We start from the raw sequence: 22,469 nt of genomic DNA on the forward strand, positions 1-22,469 counted from the left end.
TGTACAAGACTTCCTTGTGCCAACCACACTCAAGGCCCTTCAACGGTTCCTTGGGATGGCTGGATGGTACCATCGGTTTGTGTCGCACTTCTCCCAGGTGGCAGAACCACTCAATGCATTGAAGCGAAAAGGAGCAAAATTCCGATGGACGGTAGAGTGCCAGACCTCTTTTGAAACCCTGAAACGACACCTCGTCACACCTCCCATTTTGGGTCATCCCAACTTTGACTGCCCTTTTGTTGTTTACACTGATGCACGTGATGTTGGACTTGGTGCTGTCCTAGTCCAACAGACTGGACTTGGCACTGAAGAAGTGCTAGAACGGAACTACTCCACAACCGAGCAAGAGTGCCTTGCAGTTGTTTGGGCTTTGGAAAAGTGGAGGTACTACCTGGAAGGAAGACACTTCACTGTGCTCACTGACCATTCCTCCCTTGTTTGGGTGTTCAAGACCAACAAACCAAGTACCAGACTCATCAGATGGGCTCTACGGTTGCAAGAGTTCACCTTTGGAGTAGAATACAGGAAATGAAAATACAACACTGTTCCAGACGCCTTATCTAGAGCTCCTACTGGTGGTAATGGTGGCCTCATCTTACATGTGCTACTGTCCTGTCGAGACTCACCCAAAACTGACTTTCCCATCTCTGATGAGGCCATTTGGAAAGCCCAACCGGATGATCCAGAAGTACAGGCTTTGTACCAGACTATCTTGGAAGATGGAGAAAAGATGGTCAATCCTACCACAAAGCTGACCATCATTGAAGACAGTCTACCGAGTTGTACAACTACCTCACAGACCACTCTACCAAATATACATACCTGAAACTCTACGCCTTCAACTGCTGCAACATTTCCATGAAGACCCATTAGATGGTCATTTGGGCAGGTTCAAAACCTACAAGCGGTTGCAAGCATTACTGTACTGGCAACATCTGAGCATGGATGTGAAGTCACACATCCGAAACTGTCAGGTTTGCCAAATGTACAAACCAGAAGGTAGAAAGCCTGCTGGCAAGTTGCAGCAAATGGTGGTTACCCAACCTTGGGAAATGTTAGGAGTGTATTAGATGGGTCCATTTCCTAGAAGCTCCAATCAGAATGTGTACATGCTTGTTTTTGTTGATTACTATTCCAAGTGGGTGGAGCTCTTTGCCCTCCGTCAGGCCACAGCGAGGACCATCTCTAACATCCTTACGAAAGAGATCCTGACCCACTGGGGAGTGCCTGATTTACATCCTGTCTGATCGAGGTTCCCAATTCGTCTCTGATCTCTTTGAGGAGACCTGCCAAATATGGAACCTGAGACAGAAGTTGCCCACGGCCTATCACCCACAGACCAACCTCATGGAGAGAGTGTCTTCAAGGTTCGATTTAATGGTTGCTTCCTATGTAGGGACCCAGGACAAGCACCTTCACGAGTTTCGATTTGCTCTGAATTCTGCTGTGCAGAGCTGAATCTGAGTCTTCCCCTATAAGGACCTTTGGATATGGTGCTACAGCCCCAGCAGCTTACTCCAGATTCTGCATGCTATGACCAGGTAGTCCATCTCCACGACTTGAGAGCTCTTGTCTCAAAGAACATGATCCAGGCTCGACTCAAGCAGAAGAGAAATTATGATAAGAACAGACGAGACATGCAGTTCCAGCTTCGTGATCGAGTGTGGCTTCGCTCTCATCCTTACTCAAAAGCTGAACAATTCTTCTTGGCCAAGCTCACTCCTAAATGCAAGGACCATATAGGATTGTGGAGCAGATGGGCCCTCTGAACTACCGAGTGGTGAAAGAGGACACAGGTGAAGATATGCGCGTTGTCCATGTCTCACGCCTTAAGGCCTGTTACCCCTCGGCTGAGGAATTGGAGGAGATTGAGCGCCGCAAGGTCCTGGATATCTTTGAAGAGAAAATTGAGACTTTTCTCGGTTTCCCAGACCAAGATGTGACTTCCAGGGCAATGGTCGGCTTTTTCCAGGGGAGGGGGTGTTTGACGGCCCTGAATTTGTCTGAACCGTCTCAGTGCTTCTCCTTCCAATAGGGCGCTTCCCCTTTAATTCCCAATTAAATAGCCAGCATTAGCTGCGTAAAACTGGGGTTATGATGGAGACGCGAACGAGGGTGTGTTCAACCCTCAGTTCCGAAGCTTCTCTTCTGTTTGTTTTGTTGTATTTAAAAGTGTGCTTTGGAGCCTAATAGCAAGTTTACCCAGGATCGGATCCACTCTGTGTCTGTTGGACTACACATCTCCGCTGTTCTTCGTGGCCTTTCTCCGCTGTTGGCGGATTGGATTGTCTGACTGACCGACTGACATACAAAAAGGTTGTAACGGTATTTCATTTGTTTTGGGGTGATGTATACCGTGATGATTTATGTAGTTAGTTGTAGTTGAGGACTTATTAAGATTTGATACGCTTTATGGTTGTGTGGCAAAATAATTGTTATTTTGATTGTATGCTTGATACTGGGTTTACGCTACACTTGTATGAACGGACAAACATTGCGTGACTAAGGTCACTTGAGTTCCCTGAACTCCTTTACCGGGCTGGACTGTTTTAGGCCCGAGGTACAGGACTTTTCTGGAGGATCCAGAGCTCATTATGTGTTTATATTATTATTCAAAATAACCTCAAGTCAAAACCGTTAGTGTGTCTAACAAGCTCTGTCTCACTGCAGTATCCGACATTTGTCCATAAACATCACATTTCGAGGGTTTAGGCATTAATTCCAAATGGTTAAGGGTTAATGTTTGGGATAGGGTTAAAACCAAAACATAAAAAATGTGTCCCTAGCATTAGGCTTGAACATGAGAGTTTGCGGCTAAACCCAAGACTACTTTATAGTAAACAGCACTCACTGGGAGATGACTTCCACCAGGTACAACAATGTGCTGCTTACCTGGACCGACATTGAATTTCATTGTGGATCTTGAGCGACCTGGCTGGTGTGTGTGTGTGTCCCAACCATGTATTTAGCACACACACAGCCATGTGTTTTCCATTAGCAGCCTGATATCAGAGGGGGCAGTGGTAATCTGTCCCATAGCCTCTCTGACAGAGTCAGCGGCTGGACAGGACATCGATCATCACAAAGCTCCCGCATCCGCCATGATGTCAATCCCCCCCATGGTCTCCCCAGTGTACTCTCGACCTTTTGTGTAGCTGTGGAGACTAATGACTAGTCCCGTCCCCCCCCTGGTGTGCAACCCTGTTTCATGACCTACCCTTACCATCCTACTACTACAATGTTTTACCGGTTTACAGGCAGCAGACAGAGACATGGAGGGATGCCTTAGTTCCTCTGCAGCACTGAGGGTCCAGACAGAATCAAAAACACAACCCCTGTTACTGTAGGGAAAGCTTCCCAACCGCCGCAGTGCCACATTAGTGTCTGTATAACAAGCTACGGTGACTGCTGAGTGTGAGGACTCTAAGGCAGGAGACAGGATGGACCCACACAAACATATATATATACACACACAGAGAGGGAGAGACAGGGGCCTGCAGAACCGGCCCTGTTGGGAGAAGAGAGGGGGCCTTCCGTTTGGTTTCCAACATTGTGCACGGTGTACAGGACGGCGTGCTGGGAGAAGAGAGAGGGCCTTCCATTTGGTTTCCAACATTATGCACGGTGTACAGGACGGCATGCTGGGAGGTTATTATACTCACACTGACATCATAGGAAGGAGGTAGGGAAGAGTCTTATTGAGGTGGATGTTTGATCCTGCTTTAGGTTCTGTTACTATATACCTGTATAAGGCAGCACTAGGGCCCATGGGTTGTCCCTGGTCTGATCACGTGCTAAGGACATACCTGCGGTCCTAAATAAGTATACTATGTTTGATTATGGTGCGATACTCTGAGATTTGACAAAACTGATGGTGATTTGCCACATATAGGGGCATACAGACACTGGGCTAAATTTTATGTTGAAAGGGGAACAGGATATGATATGAATGGAGGTTTTTTGAAAGGGGAACAGGATATGAAATAATTTTACGTGTGTGTGTGTGTGTGTGTGATATGAATGAAGGTGTGTGTATGTTGAATGGGGAACAGGCTATGATATGAATGGAGGTATTTTGAAAGGGGAACAGGATATGAAATGATTTGACGTGTGTGTGGATGATATGAGTGAAGGTGTGTGTATGTTGAATGGGGAACAGGATATGATATGAATGGAGGTGTGTGTATTATATTACATGAATGGAGGTGTGTGTATGTTTTATGGGGAACAGGATATGACATGATTGTAGGTGTGTATGTTGAATGGGGAACAGGATATGACATGATATGATAGGTTTGTATATGATATGAATGGAGGTGTGTGTGTGTGTGGTGTGTGTGTGTGTGTGTATAACTCTTAACTGCATTTCTTTCCCTGTCTTTTCACATGAATTAGTGATCACCATCTGACCTACTGTATCTCACTGCAGCCCTACACTACACCACACACAGGGAGAGTACATATGGTATGCATCTACACATAAACAGTACTAATCTCACAGAGGCATGCCAAGGATAGCCCACCCCATCTTCTCTCTTTTTCTCTCACCTTTTCTCTCTTTTGCTCTTTCTCTTTCGCTCTTTCTCTCTTACTGTTTTCTTCTTTCTCTATTTCTCTCTCATCTCTCTCTTTTATCTTCTTTCTCTCTCTTTCTTACTCTGTTTTCTTCTCCTCTCTTTCTCCCCCTTTCTATTTTTTGAAATGAATTGTAAGTTGATTGTTCTGCTACTCAATTTTGTCTGGAAAATGTACATGGCGAGAAACACGTCTGGGTTCATTAGACAAAGCTGTAAACTCTTTTCCAAATGAAGGCTGTGCTGGAAGGGGCCTGTTCCGTTCTGTTCGGTTTGGGCTGTGGATTTGCGGCCACAGCCAAGGGGATGAAACTCTGGTAAACTCTTCTAAATTGGGGACTGCTCTGTCATCTGACACATCATCGCTTTCACACATTGAGGTTCAAGTGTAGGGACTGAACCTCAAGTTCCAAGGACCAAGCCTGGAAAATATAGGAAGATAGATGGTCTTGCTTCAGCATTCCAATCCGGCATGGTTTATTTTTGTTGGAAACATAATTGTCTGTGGCTAGGATTTGGAAGTACATTTTACCCGCAAATTCTACCAGGAAATAAGAAGCAGTTGTTAGTGCCCCCTAGGGGTGACCTAGTGTACATTCTGCTGATTTACTAGACAGAGTCAAAGCACAGGTTTTACTATTTAAAGACACTTGTCTTTTGTCATATACTGTATTGTTGTCATGGGATTGGACTGCATCTTAAGAAAACTTCTAGGATTAAAGGCATGCTTATTTAATGTAACCATTTACTTTAACCTGACATGCTGCAGCTATACTAGGTTCTGTGTGGCTCAGTTGGTAGAGCATGGTGTTTGCAACGCCAGGGTTGCGGGTTCGATTCCCACGGGGGACCAGTACGGAGAAAAAAATGTATGAAATGTATGCATTCACTACTGTAAGTCGCTCTGGATAAGAGTGTCTGCTAAATGGCTAAAATGTAATACTGTTCCATTTAATGTAGTATTTATTGGTGGGGAAATGGAGAAAGTTCTCTCAATCTATTTTGTTTAACTATGTTTGCCTATTCTCTGTAGTACACGGTTTAGCGTGTATTTTACCGTCATACATATAGGTATAACAAGTTGTAGTAAATGCACTGCAGTGTGCCATGAGGTGCGTTTTCACCAGCATCCTGCCCTGGGAAAAGGTGATAAGGACACAGGTGCGCTGAAGGGTTACGTGGACCACTACAGAGACAGAGGACCTTTTGCGGAGTTAGGCAGGGGGTTTCAACCCTGATTGAAAGTGTTCATTAACATCTTTATTTATATCCAAACCATTGCAAGTGGAACAAGTACTATTACCATCTGGTGACAATTCCCCAAAATGTCTGTCATTGAGTATAACCCCCCCCAAAAAAATAGGAAAACATTTTTCAAGGGACCCTCTCCCCCCCTCAGCCCTGCATCCTGGTTCAGTCCAACCTGAGCATAGGGGTCTAGTGTCACCCCCAAGGTAATTTTCTATCATTTGTCGAAAGAACTCCACTGAAGACTCAAGAAGCAAGGTTTAGGCTCGAACATGTGGGCCTTTTTGTTGCTCACGCTGGCCTTTTCTGCCACAGGAATGACTGAAGAAGATGTCACAGATACAGCTATTGAAGAGAGACCTGTAATAGCCAAGGGCATACTAAAGGTAAGTCTTACATGTGAACCGATGTGGTGATTCAATTAGTGAAATGACTGTACTTACCTTGGTTAAACGTCATACTTCGGAGCAGGACACGTATTTATTGTTAACACATGAAGGCTACACTAACTGTAGTGAAGCACATTTGACATGGTGGTCGTGGTGAATGATGAATGCTCATTGTCTGTTCCTCTTTCCCTCAGGCTCCAAGTGTGGTTGGATGAGCCATCAAGAAGATGCCTGCGCTCTATATGTTCCTTATGGAGCGATGGGCATTGTAGTATCCTTCTGTTGTGGTTTCTGTGGAGATTTCAAATAGAGTTATGGGCATTGCAGTAGCATTTTATTGTGGTTACTATGTAGATTTGTAACAGGCTGATCGCTTCTTGTCAGATCAAGTCTGCATTGAACAGCTCTGAGTTGTCATTACCTCATATGGTTACAAAGCCTTTTTGTATTTTCTCACAACCTCCCAGATAAACAAGACAATTTGTGTTAGCGACAGCCCAGTTTTATACCAGCATGAATTAGCCTCAAACCACAAATGTGTCTAACCAGGCCTTTGGGAAACATAGTTATTTGAAACCATCATGTGTCAGTGTTTAATGATGTTTGATCTCACTGGAAATATATCCAGAAGTAGATTGTTCTTCTATTCTACAGGCAGAGAATGAGCCTAGTCCTGAACTTAAATTGGAGAATCAGAGAATGAACATCAGAGAATGCTTTATGGAGAATCTTCATTGAAGAAGATGGTTAGTCCAGGACTGGGTTTAATATGTCTTCAGGATATTGTGTTTTTTCCTTGATCCTCCTTTCCACTGAAGTCACAACCTGGAATATGATTCAGGAGAGGAGAAGAATCCACGTCTGATCTTCTATGATGATAAGGATGAGGTTGTTCAGGTCAGATATGGATTCCCATTCAAGGTGTTACATGTCATCTACTGTACGTGTCAGACAAAGATTATCAGCAAAATGCTTGGGGAAATAACATCTATTTTCCTGAGCTTGACTCAAGCCTGACAAGATTAGGGAGGGATAATTAACTATTGCAAGAAGACATTACACAAGGAAAAAACAAGAGCATATCAGTGTAGTCTGAAACAGTTAAAGAGAATGTGATGTTAACTCCTGTCTTTTGTGAACCTGTTGCATGATAGTCATTATTGTCATGGTTATTCTTGATATTATGGTTATTATTGTTATCATGGTCGCTTGCCTGTACTGAATGTAAGCATTTTGTGTGTGTTGTATCAGACTGTCCCTGTGAAGAAGATGAAGGTGGATGAGATCAGTAGCCTGCTGGACTCTCTGGGTTTCTACAAGAGATCTCAGAAGGGAGAGGAGGTGCCAGAGGAGTTTCAACACTTTCCCCTGAGAGCCCCCAGGGACGAGTTGTGAGCAGAATGAGATCTGGTGGCCAGGCTCCGACACTGCATCCAGTCACAGATGACGAGAGGGGTCCCAAGGCCACAACATGAGCCAGGCCCTAATTTGAGAACAAACGACTCGGTGCAGCTGTGCAGAGCCTACCACACGGTCTCTTTTTAAAATATACATTTGTCAATAAAAGTTTAAACAAGTTACGTAGAATGTGTCTCATGCTGACTCTGTGGTATAATATGCTGTCTTCCATCCAAACAAAACGTTGTACAGTAGAGTTTCAGCAGGTAACGATAGCAGTTAGCGTACCAAAAAGGTAATGTTGACTTCAAAGATTACCTTCATTAATCCTGAACCTATTTCAGTGTATTGTTTTATGTATACTGAACAAAAATATAAACGCAACATGTAAAGTGTTGGTCCCATGTTTCATGAGCTGAAATAAAAGATCCCTGAAATGTTCCATACGCACACAAAAAAGCGTATTTCTCTCATGTGTTTACACCCTTGTTAGTGAGCATTTCTTCTTTGCCAAGATAATCCATCCACCTGACAAGTGTGCCATATCAAGAAGCTGATTAAACAGCATTATTACACAGGTGCTGGGTGCAATAAAATGCCACTAAAATGTGCATTTTTGTCACACAACACAATGCCACAGATCTCTCAAGTTTTGAGGGAGCATGCAATTGGCATGCTGACTGCAGGAATGTCCACCAGAGCTATTTCCAGAGAATTGAATGTTCATTTCTTTAGCAAAAGCCGCCTCCAACGTTGTTTTAGAGAATTTAGCAGAACGTCCAACCGTCCTCACAACCGCAGACCATGTGTAACCACGCCAGCCCAAGTCCTCCATATCCGGCTTCTTCACCTGTAACTTACTAAAATCATTGAAATTGTTGCATTTATATTTTTGTTCAGTATATTTTCAGTTTTCTCACTGTCAATGTTAAATTTGACATCTGAAAACCGCTGATTGCCATCATACTTTCTACTCCCACATATTAAACCCTAATAATAAAATACAGACAGAGACACTGATCACAGCCAGAGCTCCTAGGTCTGTCTAGGGTGCTAATCTCCTGTCTTCCTCCTCCCACCACTCTGATAATCTGATTAGCAGACGCTGCTGTCTGGTTAACTGACTAATCCCTGTAGTCCTCAATCAGGGACACACACACTCTGTCTTCTGTTTCTACACACCAATTTTGTTTCTATTCGTTTAAGAATAACGTAAATTTTTCTGGACACACACAGAGTGGTAGTGGTACATGGTTGTATTGGACCACAATGCCTGTGTTCTACTCCCCCATACCCCAGAACCTACGGATGGGCCTGGCCTCTGTCGGTGGGTCCGTGTTCACTAACAACAGGACAGGGGACTTTAGCAGTGACTACAACAAGGACCAGGATGATAAAACAGGTAGGCCTGTTGCCTGCTATAATATAGGGAGTACTGTATGCTGTATAATGCCTGTGTCAAATATTTTTGGGGGTTTTGTTTTAGGAAAGTATTTGATATATTTTTGGAGAGTTTGTATATTCAGGAAAGCATTCGTATAATTAAAATTGCTAAGCTTCAAATATAAATTGTTTTATGTTTTTATATTCCAGTCAATGAGTTGGTGTCTCACCTACCCCTTCAGATGATCCTGTACTTCAACATATTCTATTTCCCATGCTGGTGGGTCTCTGCTGTTCTCATGCTGGATCTAAAGGTGGCTTTTTCCCTACTGACTTCACAGAGGTTTCCCCAAGGTTTCCCAACGCTCAATGTATTATGTATGGAGTACCTAGATCAATAATACAATATGTCTTTCTTGTCATAGTTGTATTACCTGCCTGGGTACTACCAGGCTCTACTTGTGACTGGAGTGGTTCTGCTTACCATCTGTGAAATCACCAGGCTCTATCTGGGCTATATCGGAAACCTCAAAGAGAAGGTAACTGAATCTAGCTTCCTCTCTGGAAACGCATCTCCTCTCCCCCTCTCTCCTTCACTGTCTTCCCCCTCTCCCACAAACTCAATGAATATCTGATCTGATACAGTGCCTGTTTAAGTACCCCGTGTGAGTAGATGTGTAAACATTCCCACTGCGCGCACTCTTGGCTAGGTCGCCCCACTGAGTCTCTGACTGTGTGTGTGTCTGTGTGTGTCGTCATACATCCGTGTGTATGTCTCTTTCTCTCTATGTCTCTCCCACTCTGTCGCGTCAGTCTCTTTCTCTGTGTTCCTCCCTCTCTGATCAGGTGCCAGAGCTGGCTGGGTTCTGGCTCATCTCCTTCCTGTTCCAGCTGCCCATTTTACTCTTCTTCCTGACTGACGAGGACATCATCATCCTCCCTCTGGAGAGGGCCGTCCACTCCATCTACCTCCTCTTCATCCTCTCAGAACTCCTGGCTTCCTTCTTCGCCCTCAGGTAGTATGATGTACTGTATAGTACTGTATGCCATTTATCAGACGCTTTTACCCACAACCTTGGCGTTTCTAGTGCCATGCTCTATCACCTGAGCCATATAGGAGCCATCACAGAGGAGTGTCTATGTAAAGCTGATGTAGACCTATACTGTCAGTGGTAAAATATTGTCAAAATCAATCAATCTCATGCAGAGCGTGGACAGCAGAAAAAAAGTATATGTTTACCTTTCAATGGTCATGGCATCTGTTCAGGGACAGTCATGATATGTAATATATTCCTATTCTCTCTCTCCCTTCTGCTTCTGCTGCTGCTTCTTCCTCCTCTTCTTCTTCTCCCTCAGGGCCATGACCAGGAAGTTAACCCTGCTGTTCCACCTCAGGCAGTTTGTGGAGGTGGAAAACCTTCATCACCTCCACCATCACCACCTCCACCTAGCGGGAAAGAGCCCAGCCTTCGGCATGCCATATTATGGGAGGACTGTTCTGCCCATGCCACCACATAGCAATAACGTTCACAGTCACTGACAGAGCACATAGAGACAAGCAGGAACGCTGTGACTGGGATGGATGGGACTGGGAGATAGGGTATGATCTGGAGTTAAAGGAGTAGGGGTCAATAGTTTAATGTTCTTGTGAATACAGCATTGAAATGATTTTCCAAAGAGGGAGGAAGCTTTTGAAGTGTTCCATGATGTGCAAAATATAATGCTGGATTTTGTGATCTTTATGAAATGATGAGTTGATGCACTGTTTTATAATTGTTGTGTTTTCATTTCTAGATATAAAACACGTGTAAAAAAATATTGGACACTGGTAGTAGTGATAGCCATAACATATTAGAACCACATGGTGGCACTGAATGGCCATAAGAGGGGTTAGTAATAAACTGAAAAGTGTCGCAAAGTCCCAATTTGTAAGGCAGAATAATCACAAACTGTCATGCTGCACAGATACTGGTTAGAGAGCCTTTCTGATTGTCTATACAAATGTAGCTTGTCAGGAGCTGTCAGAAGCTGTCAGAAGCTGTCAGGAGCTGGTCAGAAGCTGTCAGAAGCTTGTCAGAAGCTGGTCAGAAGCTGTCAGAAGCTGGTCAGAAGCTGTCAGGAGATGTCAGGAGCTGGTCAGAAGCTTCAGAAGCTGTCAGAAGCTGTCAGAAGCTTGTTAGAAGCTGTCAGGAGCTGTCAGAAGCTGTAAGGAGACAGGAACAATGGCAGCACAGTTTAATAGAGCACTTTAGAAAATATACTGGATAACACATCTCAAATTAATATGAATTAAATGACCATCCTATACACCAGACAACAAGTTATTTGTTTGAGAAGGAAGAAAGTGGTTCTCTTCCAAGATTTAAAAGTTTTCTTTCAATAACACATTTCAACTAAAAACTTCTAATAACCAGCATACAAGCAACCTTGTACCCGACCACCAATCCTAAAGGTTATCTACAAAGAACAAAATGATTATATATCACTAAATAGAAATCACAGCCTCAATGTGTTTCGAGTCAAGCTTATCTCTCTCTAGCCGATCAAGACGATATGATCACTATCTGATCGAGATTTGTTGCGTCTACACATGGTAATAAAATGTGTCTTATCTTCGTTCATATTGTGACCAGATTCAATGGCCCCTCCCTGTATGCAAATGATTCCAACCTGCCTTGGACCCCTATTATGGCATGAGCTGTATCAATTGAGAGAAAATCGCACACTTTTAAAGTCAATACATTTATAGTCCCGTCATTACAGCCTACTTTTGTTATGCAACGATGTAAGGCTGGGCGTAATAGACTACTGTCCCTATGACCTCGACCTGTCCACAGCCATACAAATAAGTTTTAAGGAGAATCTCTCCCATCCCTAAAAAAAGTCATCACACAAATTAGCTGAGTATCTGGATGTGTTTACAAAATACAATTATTGTACAGTATAAATAAAAATGACTCTTAGCTCCTAATGTACCCTAAAATCAGAAACAGGTTCCGTTACAGAGTAGGCTACAAAGTGCATCTCTGAATGGCGCAACGCATTATCCAAATATGTCTGGACAGGGTTGTTCTTTACGCATGGATGTTTATATACGTTCTCTTTAGGGCTAAACAGTACCAAAGGGAAAAAAGTGACATGCTGGCAGAACGACCCTGGTTTAATTTCCGCCAAATAATTGACCAGTAATAATTCGCTGACGGAACATCAATATGATAACCTATTGCGAGACGCGTAGTCAAATTATAAATATGCACGGGGAAAAAAACGATAAAAAGTGCAATCGATAAAAAGGGCAAAGGAGCACACATCTAAAGCAAATGGCTTTATAAAGGAAGAAAGTGTACATCTAGAAGTAGCCTAAAGAGTCCTTCGTTTTGAAGCCTACATTATATTGGACAGTGGCCTCGCTCATGCTTCCAGAAAGCTATGCGCCGTTATGCATCAGTTTGGACATCTTCTGCACTTTATTGAACGCTGGAAAATGCTAAAAGACTATTCACCACCCGTCCACTGTTCATTCTGACTATTTAATTTAAAAAAAACATCATTTCACCTCTATTTAACCAGGTAGGCCAGTTGAGAACAAGTTCTCATTTACAACTGCGACCTGGCCAAGATAAAGCAACGCAGTGCGACAAAAACAACAACACAGAGTTACACATAAACAAACATAGTCAATAACACAATAGAAAAACTAGATCTAAAGATAGGCTACAGGTGGAACATTAGGCATTCATATTATACCTGACCATACACTTGTCATGCACTGCGCTCTTCTGCAGTGACTCCATCATAGTCCGTCCCATGGCTCACTAATACAGTTTTAGATCAGTTGAAGTTCTGCTATTGCAGCCATTGGCCTTACTGTAGCCTACGATGTTTTTAAATATTTGATTTTGCGTTGGCATTGGACGTGGGAACATGAGAACCATTTTTCTCTCATTCTGGATGATGTCTCTTTACGCATATCTTTATTTCTATATAATATAATATGCCTATTTTATTCAGAGCTGGACGTGGTATTGGACTGTGGCATCTGACAACAGTCCAGTAGGCGCATAGTTTCTAATGAAGACCATGGTCGTAATTCAACTGTCCAGTGCGTTTTTTTTGTTGTTGAGAGGGCGGGACAACCGTGACTTTAGCCACATTTATAAGCTTTCTTTGTCCGTATTCGTTTACACTTCAAGGATAAGATGCATCTTCGACTAGCTAAGGAGGTGGTCAGGAAGATCTAATCATGATCAGATCACAATGCGTCTTTTGATTTTCTAAACCTCTTGACAAATCAAATCAAATTTATTTATAAAGCCCTTCTTACATCAGCTGATATCTCAAAGTGCTGTACAGAAACCCAGCCTAAAACCCCAAACAGCAAGCAATGCAGGTGTAGAAGCACGGTGGCTAGGAAAAACTCCCTAGAAAGGCCAGAATCTAGGAAGAAACCTAGAGAGGAACCAGGCTAGAGTATCTCTACCGCTCTGCTGTCTCTAGAGAGTTGAAAACAGCAGATCTGGGACAGGTAGCACGTCTGGTGGACAGGTCAGGGTTCCATAGCCGCAGGCAGAACAGTTGAAACTGGAGCAGCAGCACGACCAGGTGGACTGGGGACAGCAAGGAGTCATCAGGCCAGGTAGACCTGAGGCATAGTCCTAGGGCTCAGGTCCTCCAAGAGAGAGAAAGAAAATGGTGAGAGAAAGAGAGAGAGAGAGCGAGTGGGAGAGAGAAAAAAGAGCGAGAGAAAGAGAGAGAGAGAGAAAGCAAGAGAGAGAGACTCAATCAGAATATGGACAAAATCAGGACAACGGACACATGTTAGAACCAGATATGAACAGAACTTTTGACTGATATAGCCTATTGAACAATCCAACCCCTGCTTATGAAATGTAGTCCTGTGTAATAGCATTTTCCTCATGTTCTCCCTATTCCAGAGAAACTGCTCACCAGATGACCCTGCCCTCCTGAATCATGTTTACTAAGTTTGAACACCATTTGACATTGAAAAGGAATATGGAATAGAAACCGTGGTGAGAAAAAAAGTTTACAAAATTCCCTAAGGAGTTCCAGGATTTATCTTAGTCACAGGCCACTCCGGCTTCTCAGGATTCTCATCAAATTGTGTGGTGAATAAAAGCCTGCTCACTACCTCATCAAATATATTGTTTCTCCTTGTGCTTTCACTTCCCTTTTGAAATGGACCTGCGAGTGTCTGAGTGTCTCTCTCTCTGTCTGGAACCCAGCATAGTTCTTATTGTATTTTTTCTAGATTTTATTCATCTCCCTGCAGAGAGTACGGTCAAATCTCTCTCTCTCTCTCTCTCTCTTGCTTTCTCTCTCTCTCTCACTCTTTTTTCTCTCTCCCACTCGCTCTCTCGCTTTCTCTTGCCATTTCTTTCTCTCTCTCGCGCTCTTTCTTTCTCTCTCTCTCTCTCTCTCGCTCTTTCTCTCTCTTGCTCTCGCTCTCTCTCTTCTGAGGCAGCAGGCCCGTCTTCTCCTTAATTATAATTGGGTGCAGCTTGAAGGTAATCACAAATGTGATCCCGGTGACATGTGGTGGCGGTGCTGTGAGAGCTGTGTGAAACCTGATGAGAAACAACAGCCTCCTGGATCTGAGTGTGTGTGTGTTTTTTGAGAGGGTGGGACAACCGTGACTTTGGCCAAATTTAAAAGCTTTCTTTGTCCGTATCAGTTTACACTTCAAGGATATCCGTATAAGATGCATCTTCGACTAGCTCCGGAGGTGGTCAGGAATATCTAATCACGATCAGATCACAATGCGTCTTTTGATTTTCTAAACGTGTTGACAAACGTTGGCAGAATCAGAATGTGGACAAAATCAGGACAACTGATGCATGTTAGAAGGGGCTTTTGACAGATATAGCCCATTGAACAATCCAACCCCTTCTTATGAAATGTAGTCCTGTGTAATAGCATTTTCCTCATGGTCTCCCTGTGAATGAATGCACCCCTGATCACCCGCACACATTGTTCATTTTCATAGCACCACTTTGCTCGTATAATTCCTTTTTGCATCTATTTGCTCTCCTCATCTCACCTTGTCCTTTTGCTTGTGGACTTCAGTTCACAACACAACAGCTGTCTGTGACCAGGATTAAAATCCAATCCAAATCTTTATACCATAAGCACTAACTGCTACACAGCCTACATTGTTGTCACCATATTAACATTATAGTCAACAAACTAGAACTAACGCGCTAGTAAACCCACAATCCAATCCATGGCTGGCCCCTGTGGCAATAAATGTATAAACACGAAAGCTTACCTTGACTTGGAAGACTTGCAGTGTTGGCTAACCTTAGCCAGCTTAGCTAACATAAATAGCATTCCTCCCTGTTTGTCAGGATGTTGAGTAGACTAAATTAGCTGTAATAGCTAGCTAAGTAAGTGGAAAGTATATGAAATATAGCTAGCTCTCTTTCTCTCTCTCTCTGCTACTTTCACTTCAGTTTTGAAGAAATTAATTTGTATTTTACTCTCTTTGACTCACTACTCACCACATTTTATACACTGCAGTGCTAGCTAGCTGTAGCTTATGCTTTCAGTACTAGATTCATTCTCTGATCCTTTGAATGGATGCACAAGATGTTAGTTCATACAGACAGCACTGATAGGTTGGAGGACGTCCTCCGGAAGTTGTCATGATTACTGTGTAAGTCTATGGAATGGGGTGAGAACCACAAGCCTCCTAGGTTTTGTATTGACGTCAATGTACCCAGAGGAGGAAGGAAGCTAGCTCTCCTCCAGCTACACCATTGTGTTACCCTACAGAGTGCTGTTGAGGCTACTGTAGAACTTTGTTGCAAAACAGTGTGATTTAATCAGTTATTTGGTGACGTGAATATATTTTGTAGAGTTTATTACAAAAGGATAACTTTTTTAATGTTCCGCTATTTAGATTTTTATGAAATTCATTGAGTAGGATGGTTCTCCCCTTCCACCTTTGAGGAGCCTCCACTGATGTATTCCACTATTGTTACAACTTGTAGGGTGCATATGTCACAGGCACAATCTCAGTATAGACAATACCAAACATGGACACCTTTCTCAGTCAACTCTTTGTTTCTATCCCATCTCTAATGCTCTACCACTGAGCTCAGAGATAATAGATCGTTTTTGACACCATCCTATTATGTATTGGGATGCAGGTGAAGATTGGCAGCGGGAGATTGCCTGTGTTAGGGGAATGCCAGGGCCCAGACTAATTCACTTCCTTTAGTCAGTGGTTTAAATGGCCACTCAAGGTTCTGCATTATGAATATGACAGCAGAATGGGGCAGCTGTGCTAGCTGATATTGCCATGCATGAGCTAACTGAGCGTCAGACATTTTTTATCTATTTCGTGTATAGTATTTCGATTTTTGCAAAGATTTTTTGTGTTTTTTTTTATGCTTGTATTTAAGTTAGTGTATTACGTCCATTTAAGTTAACCATTTACTTCAGTGCCACTGCTACTTTCTGGACAACTGTCCCAACTAATGCAGCTCACCAATCAATGAGCATATGATTACTGCTCTTATCTTGGATTGATCTCTATCTCAGCTGATAGTCCTACCAACTACAGTACACTAGCAGGTTCCAAAGACTGCCCAGGATGGGGCGCGAAGACATATTCCAGCATAAAAACAAGTAAATAATTGACCTCATCTGAGTTTCACCAGGATGGAAACACCTCTCTGCAATTAAATGTAAACATCAGACACCTTGAGAGTGAGTGACATTTCTGACTGTTGTGTTGTTTTCTTTTTAAAAGAGGGAGCAGAAGGAGCTTGATGTTTTGATGAGTGTGTGGTTTGAGGGCGAAACCAGTAGAGGATTCCTCACGATGAGACAACACATCTGGTCTAATAGATCTCCTATGGATTCATCCACAGCTTGATTCACACACTCAGACACACACGCACATACGATCGCAGACACACACATACACACACAGGCACATGCGCACACACGGACACACACACACACACACACACACACACACACACACACACACACACACACACACACACAATAATTTCAGAAAGAAACATGCAAACGTGATTGTTCTGAAATCCTTTCAACCCTTCCCTTCTATGTACTGCAGGCCCCCAAAGCATCAAAGATGAAAAACAAACGGTATTACTCGTAGTAAAATAACTTAAAAATGGAAATTCTGTGTACATCAGAACATTTCTTAGGGTTATGGCTAGGGTTAGGGTTAGAGTTAGGGGTAGGGTTGGGATTGCGTCAGGGTGTGAACATGAAATTGGGGTTAGGGTTAGCACTGAACTGGGATGTGGACATGAAGCTTGGGTTAGGACTAGGGCTAGGGTTAGCATTGAACTGGGGTGTGGACATGAAGCTTGGGTTAGGACTAGGGCTAGTGTTAGGGTTAGCATTGAAACGGGATGTGGACATGAAGCTTGGGTTAGGACTAGGGCTAGGGTTAGAGTTAGCATTGAAACGGGATGTGGAAATGAAGCTTGGGTTAGGACTAGGGCTAGGGTTAGGGTTAGCATTGAACCGGGATGTGGACATGAAGTGTTGGTTTAGGACTAGGGCTAGGGTTAGGGTTAGCAATAAACTGGGATGTGGACTAGAAGCTTGGGTTAGGGCTAGGGCTAGGGTTACTGTGCAGTGCAAGTAAAATAAAGTGTTACCGGATTTAAACACACACATTTCACTCAGTGGCACTGCTAATATCAGAGAATATAAGATGTCATCCAACCTGATTTGGATGGCTGATGAGCTGGCTACACATTTGTGTGGCATATTACATGACCAACCTCTGTAGCTACAGCCAAAGACCACTTGCCATGCATATATCCTACTTAGCGTGAAATGATTCAGCACACCTATCCATATGATTGAAGGGGAGGTGCTGGTGTTGCTGCCGTACTTTAAATGCAGTTGGAAAATGCTATATCATAAGCCAAAAATATGTATTTTCTTGCTATGCTAGAATAAATAGCAGTAATTTATCAAGTTGTACAAGGCGAACTGGTAGTTGCATAGTTGTGAAGGGCCAAAATGTGTATGCAAAGGTCAATGACAGTGTCTTATGACATATGCTCACTTACAGTATACAGTACCTTCGGAAAGTATTCAGACCCCTTGACTTTATCCACATTTTGTTATGTTTCAGCCTTATATTAAATGGATTAAATAAAACAATTTGCTCAGCAATCTACACATAATACCCCATAATGACTAAACAAAAGCAGGTTTTTCCAAAAAATTCTGCAGCATTGAAGATTCCCAAGACCACAGTGGCTTCCATCATTCTTAAAAGGTAGAAGTTTGGAACCACCAAGACTCTTCCTAGAGGTGGCTGCCCGGCCAAACTGAACAATCAGGGGAGAAGGGCCTTGGTCAGGGAGATGACCAATAACCCGATGGTCACTCTGACAGAGCTCCAGAGTTCCTCTGGGGAGATGGGAGAACATTGCAGAAGGACAACCATCTCTGCAGCACTCCAGCAATCAGGTCTTTATTGTAGAGTGGCCAGATGGAAGCCACTCCTCAGTAAAAGGCACATGACAGCCCGCTTGGTGTTTGCCAAAATGCACCTAAAGAACTCTCAGACCATGAGAAACAAGATTCTCTGGTCTGATGAAAATTGAACTCTTTGCTCTTCGCCCCCTACCACGTCGGTAAGAAACCTGATACCACCCCTACGGTGAAGCATGGTGGTGGCAGCATCATGCTGTGGGGATGTTCTCAGCGGCAGGGACTGGGAGACTAGTCAAGATCGAGGGAAAGATGAACGGAGCAAAGTACAGAGAGATCCTTGATGAAAACCTGCTCCAGTGCGCTCAGGACCACATACTGGGGCAAAGATTCACCTTCCAACTGGACAATGACCCTAAGCACACAGCTAAGACAGCGCAGGAGCAGCTTCGGGACATGTTACTGAATGTCCTTGAATGGACCAGCCAGGGCCCGGCCTTGAACTGATCGAACATCTCCGGAGAGACCTGAAAATAGCTGTGCAGCGATGCTCCCAATCCAACCTGACAGAGCTTGAGAGGATCTGCAGAGAAGAATGGGACAAAATCCCCAAATATAGGTGTGCCAAGATTTGTGCGTCATAGCCAAGAATACTCACGGCTGTAATCGCTGCCAAAGGTGCTTCAACAAAGTACTGAGCAAAAATTGATGAAGGAAGAAAACAATTTAATCCATTTTAGAATAAGGCTGTGATTTAACAAAATGTGGAAAAAGTCAAGGGGACTGAATTCTTTCCGAATGCAGTGTAACTGTAGCCTCCTCACATATTACAGTGATGCAGTATGGACGTGACATTTTCTTTATTTGACGAAGCGTAACAGACGGGATACACGTGTAGTTCAACATCAGTGTTTATAAAGTATAGAACGAAGAAAAATCTAAGTAAATATGTAAAACACTCGTTTTCTAAACCTTGTCCAATGTGGGTTGTTTCAACCCATCCCGCTGTTTTATACAGATACAGAGGTATAGCTCTGGCTCTAGAAATAATATTACAATGTCTTCTTCTAATGTTATTGGGAAGCAGAGGAGGCTGATCGGCAGAGATTTAGGAGGACGGGCTCATCGTAATGGCTGGAACTAAATAAATGGAATTGTATCAAACACATCAAACCATTCCATTTATTCCATTCCAGCCATTACATTGAGCCGGTCCTCATATCATCCCCTGCTGCCTTTTTCAAATGATTTTTTTTCTTCTCACACAAAGATCACCTCCCAAATATAACTAGCTAATATCTATTAAAATCACTATCTGTCAACTGCATACAGTGCCATGAATAATTATTTGCCCCCTTAATTATTTTCTACATTTTTGCATTTTTTTATACTGAATGAAATCAGATCTTCAATCAAAACTTAATATTAGATAAAGGGAACCTGAATTTACAAATACCCCCCAACAAATTGATACTTATTTGATTTATTTAATTAACAAAGTTATGCAATACCCAATTCCCCTGTGTGAAAAAGTAACTGCCCCCTTACACAATAACTCGTTGTGCCACCTTTAGCTGCAGTGACAGCAGCCAAATGCTAACTGTAGTTTTTGATCAGTCTCTCAAGTCGCTATGTAGGAATTTTAGCCCACTCTTCCATACAAAACTGCTGTAACTCAGCAACATTTGTGGGTGTTCAAGCATGAACTGCTCGTTTCAAGTCCTGCCACAACATCTCAATTGGGATAATGGGACTCACGTCGTCCAAAAGTTATACTTTTGAATCATCTGTCCATACAACATTCTTCCAAGAGTCTTGATGATCATCCAGGTGCTTCCAGGTGTTTTTAGACAAATGTCAGTCAACTTCTTTTGTTGGTGGCCGCCCACAGGAAGTTATGTGGTCTGGATGCATAGCGGACCCTTTTAGAAGAGTATGTGATGGCATAGTCTGGTGAGAGCACATGGCTAAAATAGAGTTAGTATGATAAACTAGAATGTATGAAGAGATGGTTCCTTGCCTGCTGGACTATGTCGCTTTTTGTTTGGTTTGTCATGTTGTAAATAGCATAGTTTGTAAAGCTTAAAGTATAATACAATTATACAAAGTGTCGGAATGATTTACGGAACTGAAATAAGAATGTGAACTGAGAACATGCTTCAACTTTGATTGCAACTTGTAGAGACATTTTTTTTATGTTAACTGTCCTTATGTCTGCCTCTGCTTCACTCTGCCTGCTCAATCCAGACTTAGAACCTGTCACTTTCCACTTTGACACTTGCATTAAAATCAAAGGAACCTGTTACTGTATACTCCCAAAGAACTTCTGAATTGACTGAATGGTTTTTCTACCAAAAGAATACTGATTCTTAAGAGGAAAAATTATTTGTAAAATTATTTTCAAAACATTTTCCATTTTGTGTCCTGAACATGAGCCGGGTCTATTGAGCTCAGCTTGTACACCTGTGAGTGAGAAACAGGTGCAGCAGGTCATTACACCAATGGAAATGATTGTTTGGCAGGACAAATGGAGATTTACAGTCTATGATTGATGATCTTCTGTAAGTGACAGCAGCTAGGGAGAGGAGATTTCCTAACCACTTGACTGGGCAGTTAAAAAAAAATCATGCAATGGAACTATATCCAAAAAATAGGGTTATTGCCAGGTGTGTTAATTGGGCATGGCAGGGCATAGCAGGGTATGGCCGGGTATGGCAGTCGCCATGACCATGCTCAACACCAACAATTGTAAATAGGCTACTAAAATCATTCAAATCCCAATTTAAAATGCAATTTAGCAGTAAAAGGGGCCGACTTTAGGAGTGAAGGCTGTTTGTATGGCTGTCTGGCTTTATGGATAGCAGAGATCTGTATATAATGACGAGATGTGTATGCCTGCACCCAAACAATGGGAGTCGTTGTCCCAAAGGCGGGAAGGCAGGCGACAAGTTTAGGCGACATTGGTGTTATTTTGGATAGATTTTGGCGTTTCTGCTCTCTACAGAGAGGTTTCACTTAGACGCAGCTGCAGGGAACAGCGGGACTTTTTCTCAACACATTGCAGAGGTAAAAATGGCTGTAGTACATGGCATTGGCTGGGTAACTGCTGTTTGACATGACATGAAACTAGAGTTTAATCCCGGTGCTGAGCTAGTGGGTAGCAGGCAGCTGATTATTTATTGTATGATGTGTTTGTAGAATGTTGAAATCCCTATTGACTGAGGTGAATGAAGCTACAGCAACAAGGTGATAATGGCTGGAGTAAATTTAGCTAATTATTGGTAGGCATGATATTTTAATTATTTCGCCCAGTAGGCTAGTGCGATTTTGGTTTCATGTATTGACAATAAACACAACTAATAAACACAACTGAACAACTTGTAATTTAGAGCATTTCCCCAAAATGCATGTGTTGTTTTTAGCTTCAAAGGCAATAACAAGCGTAGGCTGTATAACAAATAATGATTACTTAGTCGGGCAAAACATTTTTTTGCTGTAGGCCTACTTCATCCTCCTCTGTCCGCATTCCTGATTGCTACCTGTAGCCTACCTGCCTCGGCTATAATGCATTTCCACTTCTCACTCTATAAATCTTGCTTATCCATCTTTCTGAATTAAAATGAGATGTTCTAACAGATCAATCTTGCTGGCAAAACTGAACAGTTTGCAACTGCTGCATGTGTAGGCAACACAATAACATCAGCCAGACAAAAGCTGCCCTGGGGAAAAATGTGCATCCCCAATTTTCTCTTTTTGATTCCCTTAAGTACCCTAGTAGTATTCTTAATGTATATTTGTCAGATAAGCATCATTTGCAATTAATACCACCATTTCTAAAGATCTGCGTGTCAGTTATGATTTTAATATATGCCTACGCATTGTAGGCTACCTAACTGTGCCCTCAAAAATATATTTACTGTGCACAAGCACAAATGGAAGAATTCTTTAGGCTGTTGCCGTCCATTCAGCAGGGCTGAATCACAGGCGTGTAGATTTTCCTTTTGTATTTCGTGATTTCTGTCAT

General features: G+C 42.7%; 2 protein-coding genes across 3 annotated transcripts; both read left to right on the forward strand.

Moving 5' to 3' along the window:
• Positions 1 to 6,061: 6,061 nt before the first annotated feature.
• On the forward strand, positions 6,062 to 7,749 carry selenoe (selenoprotein e). The gene is given in 4 exon segments (NM_001195782.1): positions 6,062 to 6,208; positions 6,406 to 6,482; positions 7,030 to 7,108; positions 7,463 to 7,749. Coding segments are annotated over 4 exon segments (414 nt in total). The 5' UTR covers positions 6,062 to 6,094; the 3' UTR covers positions 7,607 to 7,749.
• A 723-nt stretch (positions 7,750 to 8,472) lies between these two features.
• Positions 8,473 to 10,905, forward strand: zgc:112294 (transmembrane protein 17A). Of its 2 annotated transcripts, none has more exons than XM_014160015.2 (5): positions 8,473 to 9,011; positions 9,203 to 9,306; positions 9,418 to 9,531; positions 9,806 to 10,008; positions 10,349 to 10,905. In XM_014160015.2, exons 1-5 carry the CDS (start codon positions 8,879 to 8,881, stop codon positions 10,530 to 10,532), a joined length of 738 nt encoding a protein of 245 aa, XP_014015490.1. In that variant the 5' UTR covers positions 8,473 to 8,878; the 3' UTR covers positions 10,533 to 10,905. The 2 variants fall into 2 exon arrangements, with proteins under 2 accessions (XP_014015490.1, XP_014015491.1); XM_014160016.2 differs by having other exon boundaries at positions 9,839 to 10,008.
• The last annotated feature ends 11,564 nt before the right edge of the window (positions 10,906 to 22,469 follow it).

This window comes from Salmo salar, chromosome ssa20, assembly GCF_905237065.1.
Source record: "Salmo salar chromosome ssa20, Ssal_v3.1, whole genome shotgun sequence".
NCBI classification, from domain to species: Eukaryota; Metazoa; Chordata; class Actinopteri; order Salmoniformes; family Salmonidae; genus Salmo; species Salmo salar.